Source organism: Anguilla rostrata, chromosome 7, assembly GCF_018555375.3.
Source record: "Anguilla rostrata isolate EN2019 chromosome 7, ASM1855537v3, whole genome shotgun sequence".
NCBI classification, from domain to species: domain Eukaryota; kingdom Metazoa; phylum Chordata; class Actinopteri; order Anguilliformes; family Anguillidae; genus Anguilla; species Anguilla rostrata.
Genome location: NC_057939.1, coordinates 45456312 through 45469287, shown reverse-complemented (window position 1 = coordinate 45469287; position 12976 = coordinate 45456312). Strand labels below are relative to the sequence as shown.

At 46.9% G+C, this 12976-nt stretch overlaps 1 protein-coding gene across 50 annotated transcripts in view; it reads right to left on the bottom strand.

Moving 5' to 3' along the window:
- LOC135259824 (lipopolysaccharide-responsive and beige-like anchor protein) overlaps nt 1–12976 on the bottom strand; it is a 207272-nt gene that overhangs the window by 4960 nt on the left and 189336 nt on the right. For 47 of the 50 annotated variants that reach the window (XR_010331386.1, XM_064344595.1, XM_064344598.1 and 44 more), the window contains 6 exons: nt 11151–11328; nt 10508–10573; nt 8555–8710; nt 6347–6514; nt 1691–1792; nt 1033–1229 (listed from right to left, as the gene is read on the bottom strand). Coding sequence is in view for 49 of the 50 variants with exons in the window: in XM_064344595.1 (XP_064200665.1) it covers nt 1033–1229; nt 1691–1792; nt 6347–6514; nt 8555–8710; nt 10508–10573; nt 11151–11328 (867 nt within the window). In the remaining variant the exon portion in view is untranslated. The remainder of the gene's footprint in view (nt 1–1032; nt 1230–1690; nt 1793–6346; nt 6515–8554; nt 8711–10507; nt 10574–11150; nt 11329–12976) is intronic. The other 3 variants (XM_064344597.1, XM_064344599.1, XM_064344646.1) reach the window with 1 other exon arrangement.

Below are 12976 nucleotides of genomic sequence, written 5' to 3'. Positions count from 1 at the left end.
GTGGGCTGAGGTTCCAGGGCTCAGATGTGTTCTAGCTCTAGCAGTCAGGGGGAGGGGAGGGGGGGGGGGGCAGGGGGTTTTCCAAAATAAATACAAAGCAGGTGTGAGGCTCTGATTGAGCTCCGCTCCGTTCCCAGGCCGGCCCGGAAGCCCCAGAGCGTTCCCAGCCCCTCTTACCCCCCCACCGCCCACACCACCCCCACGCCTGATGACTGCAGGCAGAGCCTCTCACCCTCGAACCCCACCCCCCCCCCCACCCCCCACGACACCCGAGAAGGAAATCAAAGGGCCGGCGGGGGGACCCAGAGGAGCTCTGCTCTGACCCGGCCCTTCCTCTGTCCCGCGGAGCTGTGGTGTGCTTTGGGGCAAGGGGGAGTGGGGGGCGCCTTTAATCACGGCCACTGATGAAGCCCGGGGGGGAGGGGTGAGACTGGAGGGAGAGAGAGAGAGAGAGAGAGCTGGGCTGCCTGGGGTAGCGGTTGCAGGCGGAGGCTGTGTGACTTTGCGGCTGGGCGCCGTCAGAGCAGCGCTCGGGGGCCTGAGGCTGCTACAGGGTCTCCTCTGACACGACTGTCACACAGGGGCCATTAATAACACTGACACACACACACACACACACACACACACGCATGATGCTGCTGCTTTCACACGCAAGCAGGGCTACGTCACGCTACCTGCACTTTCACACGCCATTAGGGCTACGTCAGGCTACCCGCGGCGTCTGTACGCTAACTCTTCAGTATGCTCCGATATACTGGAAGCTCAAAGCCTGGTGTTGTGCATGTCATGACTGACATGACATCATGTCACAATGATACACAGAGACAGTGCATATCTATAGAGAGACAGTTCAGGATAAGTTAAGTAATGCAAAAAACTCCCTTCTCCCTCTTACAGTACTTTACAATGACAGCACTTATGTGGACACGTGAAAATGAAAACAAATGGTAAAGGAAAACTGACTGTGACTGACTGTGCTCAGATAGGCATCATGGGTAATGGAGTTTTTCCAGTGGGTGATCAGGATCTCACCTTGACATTCTCCTCCACCTCCATGTGTCCCAGCAGCTTCCCGTTGACGCTGAACACGCAGAAGTTGCCCTGGTGGTAGTAGATCACGCAGTGGCCCTCTGTGGACGACTGGATGAGCCGGGGCCTCAGGCAGCTCGCGGGGCCCTCAAGGGTCCTCAACAGGTCCCCATTCATGGAATGGATCAGGCAGGGCCCCTCTGCAAGTGAAAGGGGGGACGCTCAGAGCCAGCAGTGGGACCTATCTGCATTTCCTAAATGTGGCCCTAAGCTTACATATTTAAAGTTCTAATATTTTTAATATTTTGGTATAAAATACAAGTATACAAATTCATCTTGATCAATTCGGTTGAGCACTAATTGGTATTAAACATGTTTAAGGAGCAACAAAGACAATGACAGCCTGATTCATCATTTTAATTACTTGATTCTCTCACAAAACACAGCAGTCCAACAAAAAACTATTTAATCCTTCACTCTTCTGGGAAGGCTTCATACTTGATGTTTGCTGCAGGGATTTGCTTCCATTCAGCCAGAAGAGCATTAGCCCACCCCTGAAGGAGTGCAGCCACAACGACCAGGCCCCTTACGAATCCCGCCCCTTACCTGGAGTGACTCCGCCCCTTACCCAGTGTGACCCCGCCCCTCCTCGGGCACTCACCCTTGGAGCCGCTGATGACCAGGCCCAGCTCAGCGCACACGGCGGCGCAGGTGATCTCGCAGTCATGGCCCGTCAGGATGGCTCTGGGAGTCACAAACTCTGCTGGAGACACCATTCACCCGGTGTTAAAGTCAGAGGCAGAACACTCCACAAACAGCTATAAATATCATTAGCCACCACCAGGGGGCAGAAGTGAAAATAAACACTGAGAAAGAAAATGTGGAACTATGTCAAGTACAGGCACTTGTAGCTAAAGTAGACTGCTCAAATTTACAACAGCACTGTTCCATGAGGAGAGAAGTAACATGACAGGTTTCTTAACCTTAAAAGCACACTGCTAGCCCACTACACAGCACGTTTGGCTGTGTTCTCTTCTGGGTTCCAAAAGTATATGCAGCACTGACCAATAACTTTATTCTCTGTCATTAGTAATGTAGCATGTTCAACAACACCACAACCCTCCAACAGTCCTGGTGCCACAGTAACCAACACCATAGTCCACCCAAAATCTGGGTGCCATGGTCACCAGCACCACAACCCTCCAACAGTCCTGGTGCCACAGTAACCAACACCATAGTCCACCCAAAATCTGGGTGCCATGGTCACCAGCACCACAACCCTCCAACAGTCCTGGCGCCATTTCAAACATGCCTTTTGAACACGGCCTACCTCCACGAGACGTCAGTGCCGTATTCGTACTGAAGAGGCGCATCTAACATACTGCAGCTAACGCGAGAGACAGGGGACAGAGGGGAAGAGATTCATTACCTGCGGCCTGCGGGCTGACCGGCTGATGGGAAAACCACTCGGAGGCTGAAAGGTTTTTTTTGTGAGTGTGTGTAGTTAACGTGGGGATTATGATGAAACCATACAGAGTCTCGCAGGGCCACAGGGAGCCGGGGTGCTGATAAGACTCCTGTTTTACAGGCACTGCCTCTGACCCCCGTCCGCTTTGATCCGACGAGACGGCCGGACTTAAACAACTTTCTCAGACCCGGTAGCGAGTTCATTACAAGTTCATTATCTGCTTTAGAGGAGCGGGGGGAAGCACGCCAGAGGCCTACTTAAAGCCTGGGGGAACGGTGGAAGCGGAGAGGAAGAGACAGAGGGAGAAACTTCACTTTTAAAAGCTCTGTAACAGCAAAGGTAGGGGCGAAAGAGAGATGGGGAGGGAAAAGAGAAATTAGAGAGAAATGTAGGAGACCAATATGAGGAGAGAGAAATAGGGGAGGAATGCAAAAAAAAACCATTTCAATTAATCTCAGCATTCTACTTAAGAAAACTAGTTTCAAAACGAATTCCCTCGTGGTCTTCAAACACCTCTACAAACTTCACTTCTCATATCAACTCCGCTTGCAAAACCAGAACTGGAAAGGAGAAAAAGAGCCTCAACTCAACAAATGTCCAGAATTTCTGAAATATCGATCTATAAAATTCTCTTTCCTTGTACTTTTCAAGCCAACAGGCTGGAGTGTAATCAACTAACGACGATGATGACAAAATATTCAGCCCAATGCGAGGCAACCAGACACCACAATAGTTTCTTGCACGGGAGTGAAACAATGTTGTTCGAACCACTTACACTGACATATGGTGACCCCAAGATAGCCACTGCTAGGCACAAAATAATTCATTTAAATGTACATTTCGTTTGGATAATGGATAACCCCGCTAAGGCTATTTAACGCCGCAACTCCAACTCATGTTTTACAGCTCCGGGGATTAAAGCGCGCCGGACAGATTTCTACGGCAAGAGATCAGTCAAACTGATATATAGGCCTATCGTTTAACCTTTAGCCACCGGCAGCATTTGGCTCGCATTACGTCCGCGTCTGATTGCGATTGAACGCACGTGTATCCGTGGTAACGGAGGGTATCGCTTACCTGGAGGCCGAGTTCTGCGCTGTCGACGGCTTCACCTGCTAAGCTATTCCTCACCCCGCTGCTAATGCAGCCGTTAGCCGGCGGCTTCTGATACGCATCAGCTCATCCATCTCCGCTGCCCTCCCGCGACAAGGGCTCTTTAAATACCGACAGCAGCGCGAAACTGCTCGATGACAAACACGCAAACGGTGAGGAGGGTTTGCTTTCCTGTCAGAACCGAGCTGTTTCAAGTGATTTCTACAGAGGAACGGCCAATATTTCAATAAGGGCTGTCAATATTTCCAACTCATTAGAAAAGACTCTTGCTTTCCTGTGCTGTTTTGACCCTGCCACACCGTAGTTCACTCTCAGCAGCTCAGGAAGGAGTTAGGAAGGTGGGGGTGAAATGCAGTGACTACTGATAAGATAAAAGAAAAAACGTTTTAGAAAAGTGGTTTAACTGCAAGGCCATAGAATGATGGGATTCATATGAAAAGAAATTAAAAAGAAACACACTTCCAACCAAGCTGCATTAGGAGTCAGTTCTTGCAAAATGTCTTCTTTAAATGTTTGTAGGTTTCTTGTAATTTTTTGTTACTAGTGTGTTCTTTGTGAAAAAAAAATACTAATATAAATGGTGAAAATGATAAAATAGTAAAGAAAATAATAAGTCATATATAAAAATAACATTATAAAAGCATAATGAGAACAATAAAAAAATAATAACAATAAAAAAAACAACAAAATACGACAGTGTTTAGTTCTTATTTCAGTCACTAGATGGCAGCCTAGTCTGTGGAATCCCTCCTTACACTGAACCGATGAGAGAGAGAGGGGGCCGCTTGAAAGCAATGTGTTCGTAAGAGGAAAAAAGGAAATCAGAGCTATGCTTGGGGACCCTGTGGAAAACCGACCCTCTTCCGGAACACGCCAATGTAAAGTTGCATTGCTTCGCGGACTGGCTGAGTAGACATCATTAGACCCATTCCACAAGCCAAGTTTCAACCCTCCTCTTTAATCACCGAAAGCAGCCAGGTCGGAACGTGTGTGCCGAGATTCCGAGAGAGGGTGCATGTGTCTCCCATCGTTTGGAGACATTTTAGTCCCATCCCATTTAGTCTCAGTGCGTCATTGACAGGGACAACTAAATACAGCACTAGTCACTCCTCTCCACTCATAGTCTATGTACTGTGTACTATATACAACACACTTCAGTTTACAGTCATAAGTTTAGTTGAATAACTGAGAGTGCCAGCTCACACTTACAAAACAAAACAATATTCCACATCAACAGAAGAAATACAGTGTAAAAATACAAACTGAATAAAGCAATTGTGTAAACAATCCAATATATTTCCATCACCTCTTTAAAAGTTATTTTAAAGTTATTTGTCTTCAGGTCAACAGAGTAACATTGTCTCGGTGCACAGTTCTAAAATCCTTTAGTCTACAATTATTTAATGCTTTTTAAAATATGCTTGTTAAGATACTTCAAGTGGAAGTGTTAATATTAAACCTACGTACTAAATCAATAAATTAAACTCTCCAATTTATTTTTGAGGTGACAATCTATAATTATTGGCCAAGCTCTTAAAAAGTAAGAGTGAATTTTAGTGAGTGAATTTCAAGTATAAAAAGTTAATCACCCAAGGATTTTTACTTTCCTGCTTAATATATTTTAGAAAAAGAATATACACACAAAAAAGTAATAATGTAAAATCAAATACACCTTTTCCAAAATTTAAAAATACCCCGAAATGTAGTATTTATTTGAATCTGTTTAAATATATGAATACTGCCCCTTTGTTGTGAAACTAGTGCAGAACTGAATTTTTTTAAGGATTAAAAAAATGTTGAACATATGAAGCATTGGATATAATGTATATGCTGATAACTAAATCATATCAAGCCATGTCATTGTATGACATCACCAACCTGAACGGCAGTTCCTATTTATAGAGTGCATAAAAAGTATAAATAAATAAAACCTCCGCGGTCTAAGCAGTTGGTCTAAATATTGGCAGCAAACTAAACGTACTGCAACTCCGTAGCAGAATTTGGGATGTTACTCAGGTGGCTGAAATGGACCCCCCTTTGTGAACAGTTTTAACTGTTAATATTTTGATGTCTATGCAAAAAAGCCAAACATAATAAGCAAACATCCATTCATTTTTTTGGGGGGGGTTGAAACAATCCAGCGGTACTTTCAAAGAGAACAACAAACAACAACAAATGACAGAACCGCGAAGGCCATTAAAGGAAATTGCCGTTTGTCATAAATTCAGGCGCATTTGTACACGCGCACTTAACGACGGGGCGGTGAGTCTAAGCTGGGTAAATTAGGGGAGAAGAAGCCGGTGTCGCCATTACGCGTCCGCTGTTCTTTGATCCCGCGCCGGGCCGTACGCTGCGCTGAGGCCGCTCACACCACTCCTCACTTTCTCTGACCTCGCGACCTTGCGACCTCGCTCTCTGATGGATCGCCATCGCCGGCGCCCGCCTTTGATGCGCCACGCACCCTGGGCCGTGTTCGCCGCCTCCCCGGCCACTTTCCCTTTCCCAACGCGCAGTTTTAAAAAAAAGAGCTAGCTGAACCTATTTACTGTGAGATGTCCCTCAGCCTCCTGAAACCCAGTCTGTTCGGAAGAGGCCCGGTTTTGGCGTAACGAGTCGCATTGTTGCTGCCGGCGAGCGGCTAGCTAGTCAGCCTGCCAGCTCAGGACGGTAGGGCACTAAGGAGGACACGCACCGCCCGTTACCCCCCACCCCTGACCCCCTTCGCCGGGCACTTACTGCTCGAGGTCTCCCCCACGCTGCAGGTCTTGCCATTCCAGTACCAGAGCAGGAGCGTGGCGTCGCGGGACCCCGACAGGATGTAGCAGTCCCCCCCGATGTAGGACTCGGACCGGGCCAGGCACGTCACCACGTCCCGGTGCCCGAACACGATCTGGGTCAGCCGCCCTGGGACAGCCGGAGGAGAGGGGCACATTTACAACATGGAAAAACTTCACACCGCACTTTTGTGAGCAATGTGCTTTTTTGATCATTTTTGTACTGTTACAAATTTTTGTCTAAATGAATTCCTTACGGACAATTTATTTACACTGGGGTTATAACTTATTCAAGCTTTCAACAATTTAAAATAAAAATGATACAAAATAAGCCACAATATTTCAGCTGATCAGTCACAAAGATTTCTGTATTATCAGTCAGAATGTTTTCAAACAATACATTTTCTCAAAAACGTATAATGGAAAACACACACAGTGTGTCTGTGTGTGTGCATGGGGTCAAAGAGGATACATATCCACAGTTACAACTTGGCAACCTCGTTTAACTGCAAAATGAAGTATTTAATGAGCCTCTTAAACTGAAAATATAAACCCTACGTATATTTAGCAGCCAACTGTTCATCACAATAAATGGAAAGACGTTAAAAATGCTTCACGCACAACTTTAGGGCCAAGACAGCAGACACACGGGAGAAGAAAATAGAAAAACACACGATTTGAATTATTCCCTCTGAATTCTATAAAGTCCGTTATCATATATCATTTTATTCTAAATAACTTTTATATACACCGTTGTTGCTATCTCCACATTGCACTTTTAAACAGATGATAAAATGTGATGGTACGCATAGCTTTTATTACAACGAGAAGACTTTCTTTCATTATAACATTACGTTCATTAAGCAGACATTCTTATGCAAAGTGGCTAACGATGAAAGAGCGCGTAAATGCATTCGAGCGCATTAGCCTCGAGTTATACGACCAACAGTGTCGGGCCTAGCTAACAACACACAGACCGGTGAGCGCACGTGCTTCATTAGCAAAGCGCTGATGCAGGTTAACTATTCAAACAGGAGACCCAAATTAAATCTTAAATACATGCAGATAACATCGTTTAACAAGCTATAAAAAACGTAAGGCTATAGAAATACCATAAAACCTGCGTAATCGCCTGAATTAATACAAACAACGAGGCACATACAAAATGGGGTCAAAATTTTTACGGATTTTTCCGAAGAAATGCTTTGTATATCTTGTTGGAAGCCCTCAAAATGACAGTGTTTACAGGAGAATTACGGCTGTCAAATTGTGTGCTGTGCTAAAACAAGGCCACCTCGGGCTGATTAAATTATACGAACTGTGGCCTTCAAGCCGGAAACAATATACGACTTCGACCAGTTTGGCAACAACCGGTGACACGTGTATGAACTAGTGGAAAATATTGCACTATGCTCCACCATCACACAAACAACAAAACAGTGGCATCCCAAAATAAGTCACTGTCATTCTAAAATCTTGAACAAGAATGCAATAATTCATCTATGTACTGTAGAAAGAATTTTTAAAAATGATATCTCAACATTACGATGTATCACTGTTTCTGTACAGCTATCTCCATTTTGACTAAATTAAAGTTTTTTGTTAAATGGGGGTTACCGGCAAGCAAATTCCCTTTGACTCTTTTAAAAACAGACTTTTTCACCAAAGACGACAGAGGTTGACCCAAGTCAATCCTCAGGAACATTCCACCAGGGTGGCGAAAGGGAATTATTCCAATTAACTCTTAAATTAGTCGCTGACCCCTGCCGTGTGACTGGTGGGGGTGGGGGGGTGAAGGTACAGGGGAAGTCTGTTTTTATGATACACGAGTGGAGCCTTCCCCCGGCTGCATGTCATCTCTTTAACAATTATGCCAAAAAAGCAAAAGGACGGCATGCTGGAAGAAAGCGTTGCCCTTTTGAAATTGAGTTTGGGGCCAACAGAGATCCTTCAGAACAGCAGAAATGTTTTTTCTAATGAGACGAGAATGAAGCTGTGGTCAGGCACACTGAAGCTGGCTGTGCTGAAGCTGGTAGCTGTGTTGGTGGAGTAGGGTTAGGGTTAGTGTTAGGAAGCTGAAGCTAACCACACTGAAGCCAATACCTGAGTTGGTGGAGTAGAGTTAGGGTTAGGGTTTGGAAGCTGAAGCTAACCACACTGAGGCCGGTACCTGAGTCGGTGGAGTAGATGCGGAAGCTCTTGTCCCAGAAGCCGCACACCAGGATGAAGCGGTTGTCAGCGGTGATGATGAAGCACTGCGTGTGCACCTGGATGCTCTGGTCCAGCAGGTCAGTTATCTGTCTCCGATGGGTCCCTACGTTACTGGCTGGAGAGCGAGAGAAACAAGAGAGAGGGAAAGAGAGAGAGGGAGTAAGAGAGAGAGAAAGGGAATGAGACAAACAGTTAAATTCACACTTTCATCAGACAGTTACTGCACATTGTGCAGTCAAACACAGCAGGAGGGTAAATATCCAGAACTGCTCCAGCCCAAGGAGAGGCCTCACCTGCTGTTAGAGAAAAGGAGCTCGGCAGGCTGTACACAAGATGCACAATTACACTAAAGGCTGGGAAGGCTTGTGTGTGTATGTGTCTGTGTGAGGCGTGTATGTGCATGTGTGTGTATGTACATGCCAGTGTGTGTAGGTGTGCGCGTGTGTGTGCACACGTGTGTGTGTGTGTGCGCGTGTACTGTACATGAGTGTGTTTGTGCATGCCACAGCACTCTGACTCGTAGAGCAGGTGTGGAGGGTGTTCTGCTGAGACACAGAGCAGCAGTCGCTCCTCACACCATATTTCACGCCATTATCAACACCGGGCCGAACCCCGCGGCCTGGCCGGGCCTGCGCTTTACTGTGTTTATACTAACCCCCCCCTGCGGAATGCAACAAACATAAATACATATATCAAACCCTGACAAAAACACCCCATGCCCATTCATGCACATGCTCTTTGTATATGGCCTGGGTTCTGCTCAAGGAACACAAACCGTTATTCTGACGTGGCAGCGACTGCATGCGTTTCATTCCTGACTATTTTAAAACTGCCCTGTTACAATAAGGAAACACAATATATTATCTAATTATTCAACTTCTGGGGAACTATTATTAATAATACAGTATCATCTGATTAAAGACCACAAATCAACTCATGCACCTTTTTTTTACTTTAATCAATACCCAAAGATAAATGCTCAATATCATTACCCAGAACAGCGCGTACAGGAGCTGTACGTTATGCGTTGGGCACCGACAGGGTTTACAGGCTTCACTTTTTAAGCAGAAAAATCTCACCCGCCAAAACCTAAACATCAACATGGAGCTCCACGGTGTAGGACCATAAAATATTTCATACACTGAACAGGAACGAAATTGAATTGAACAGGTGTTCTCAAAGGCAGAGAACAATACGATCACCACAAACCTCTTTTTTCCAGGTGTGGGGGGGGGGGGGGTGTCAAAAAACTGAAATTAAAAAAGAGAACAGAACCCCCAGTACAGCGAGCGAAACATCGCTCAGAGAACGGCCCCAGCGCTCCGCACAGGGCCACATCATTCAACACGCGGACAAATACCGCCATCACCCCGCTGGAAGCCCTCTGTCCGGACAGGAGGTCCAAAAAGGTGTCTGGTTAATGGTGGAATTGTGGGAATGCCAGGCCGATTATTCACCTTGCGTGGGGGGGGGGAGAGTGGGGCAGCGGTTATTATTAACGCCCCCCACCCCCCCCAAGCCAGGCGCCGCGCGGCGTTGGCGAGTAAACATCACGGCCCCGCTCTCCTCCTCTCCGGTCTGAGGGCCGCGGAAGCCCCGCATCACCCTGACAGTGGCCCCGCCCGCGTGCGCTCTCAGTCGCGCGGTCATCACGCCGTCCGTGCTCATTCCCGCCGACACGCCGGCCACCCCCCCCCGCTCGAACGCAGGCGGCCTCGGCCGGGGCGACGGCGGCGGCGGGGTGAAATACGGCCGCCCGCACAGCTCATTGCCTTCCAATTTGCATGCAAATGGCTTATGAAGGAGACCCCGTATAACGCGGTGGGGAGGGCTCCGGCGCTCGCTGGTCCAGGGCCACCGAGCCCCCCCTAATCCCACTGTAAAGAGCAGCGAAGGAAGGCGAGAGACGCACCTATCAGAGGGTCGATTTCCACCGGCAGCTGGTACTGAGGATCCTGGACTGAGGACGCTTGATGTCCTGGAGGGAGGAAAAAGGGAAAGTGACAGAAAGAGAGAGTTGTCATGACACCCAATGGCACATCATTCTATCCCACTTTGGAAATGGTAAGAAAAAAAAGCTTCCACCTGTGTTTTATATATATATTACAGATTAATTCCAGTTGTATTTCTTTACATTAAAACCTACCCGCAAATGATGCCAATGTCGTTTCTCACCAATAGTAACAACTATAATGATGTTTGAAAACATTTTAAAATCTATCAAAAAATGCTATTACAAAATAACCCAGAGCTGGGAAAATGTTTGTTTGGCCGCACTGAGCAAAGAGAACGCCTGCTGGTCCTAAAAAAATATCCCGTGTTTCCTTCAGAGAGATTAACTAGTTTTGGTATAAAAAGTATGCAGTTTTCATCTGACACGAGTTACCTGTTCGCAGAGATCACAGGCTGCACTGACTTACTAACCAATCCTTTCAACCACCATAGCAACTGAAACAAGACTACAGGTGTCACCATGGTGACTAGGTCATTAAGGTGGGATATGAGGCCCTGAGGTAGAAAAGGACTACATTTCCCAGCATGCTCAGAAAGCTTACCCGCCAGGCCGTGCCACCGGTTGACGGCGAAGAGGCGGTTGGCGGTGACGGTGATGATGGAGGGCGCGGAGAGGCCGGGCTGCGTGTTGGCGGCCACGTGGGCCACCGGCGAGTTGGATGGGAACTTGAGCACCATGATGACGTCCTGCTGCATCTGCTCGGTGAACATCAGCGGCGTCTGCGGGAAGAGAGACGGTGTTGAGTGGCCTCGCAAGGGAGCGACGTGAGGGGAGGGGGCGGGGGAAGGGGGAAATGCACAGGAAGGGAGGTTAGGGGGAAACGCACATCGATGAAAGGGAAGGTGAGCAGTCCAGCGAGCAGGCCGAAGCAGAACCAACCAAAGGTGGTTACCACACAGTAATTAGACACAGGCCTCCCATACGGACCAATCGAGAGCGAGGCACTGGGCGGACGCCATGAGAAAACTAGGGCAGAGTTTGGATCGAGCGCAACTTTCCGCATTTTTCTCACGCTGAACCGCAAGAGAAGAGCTGGGGTAAGCACTTGCTTAACATCCATCTTGGCAACAAGCTCCCTCGCCGATGTCCGATGTTTAAGTGGTTATGCAAAGGTGGACAAAATGCCTTCCCCGCGCTGTCAGGAAGGTGGGTAATTGTTGCGCCCCGAACTTGTAAGCAGAATTATAACCCCGGGTCCCGGCGGACGGACGGGGGAGGAAGCCATTAAAATTCCACATCACACAAGAGAGGCGAAACTCAAAGAGAGGGGAGATATTTTCAGCATCTTGCACAGACAGGAAAAGGACCAGGACTGTGAAATATTAACACAGGCAACAGTAATCACAAGCAATCAGGAAAAAGTCCAACATTTATAACGACTGCAAAAAGGCCAGAACTATTTGCTTTGTACTGTTAATACCATGATGTATTACACCATGGTGCATCAAGGGCTTTCGTATAAATGAACAAACGGTATGTTCTTAACTAGTTTTTGTGGTCATATAGTATTACTATTTTCCGTGTTAATGCCCAAATGTAGCGCTGCATGGTCTGGAAATATTTATAAATGCGCGTTTATGTGCGTGTGTATGTGTGTGACAGAAAGAGGAGGAGACACACATCATTGTTATAGACAGCTCAGAGGAGGGACAGTAGACACTAGCCCTTCTCATGCAGCCTTAAACAGCGAGGTTTCTAGTACTTTACCGTTCAGGAAACGTGTGAACGAGAGCCGTAGTTTGCGTTTCGGAAAAACTGCTCCGGCACTTCGATGGCTCAAGACCTAGTGCTATTTCTTAAAGGGCTCCACTTCAAATTAGCGTGAATAAAGCTGTAAAGTTGCCAGGTCAGGCAGGCAAAACTTAATTTGTTTCGCTAAGACACCCATGAAGCTATGCTGATTCTTAACAGATACTTCAGAAAACAATAAATACAATGATGCACAACATGCAAAATAAATGATAGCCTAGCTTACCAACTACCTACGCCCAACATGCTATAAGCATCACATATTGCTATACAAAGGTTTCTAAAGTTCTTCCAGGTATATGTGCACATTAAAAGCAGGATGTTTTCTGGCAGGACTTCAGATGTTTTAGCCAATAGCTACTTAGCAAGTGATAGCCTGCTTCTCAGGCTAGTAAGCACAAGTCCATCATACAACACTGGGCTTTTTCAGATAACAACTAGCTTACTGGTACTGGCACGCGTGAATGCTACCAACCCAGTAAAATACCAGATTGTATTTATTGTGTGAACAATATAAGACACTGCGATGTTCCCAGCTCTACAACGTATGCTCCTGTGCTCCACATGCTGCTCCCATTCTCCACCAAATGGATGTGCGTGTGGCTCCGGGCCGGTCAA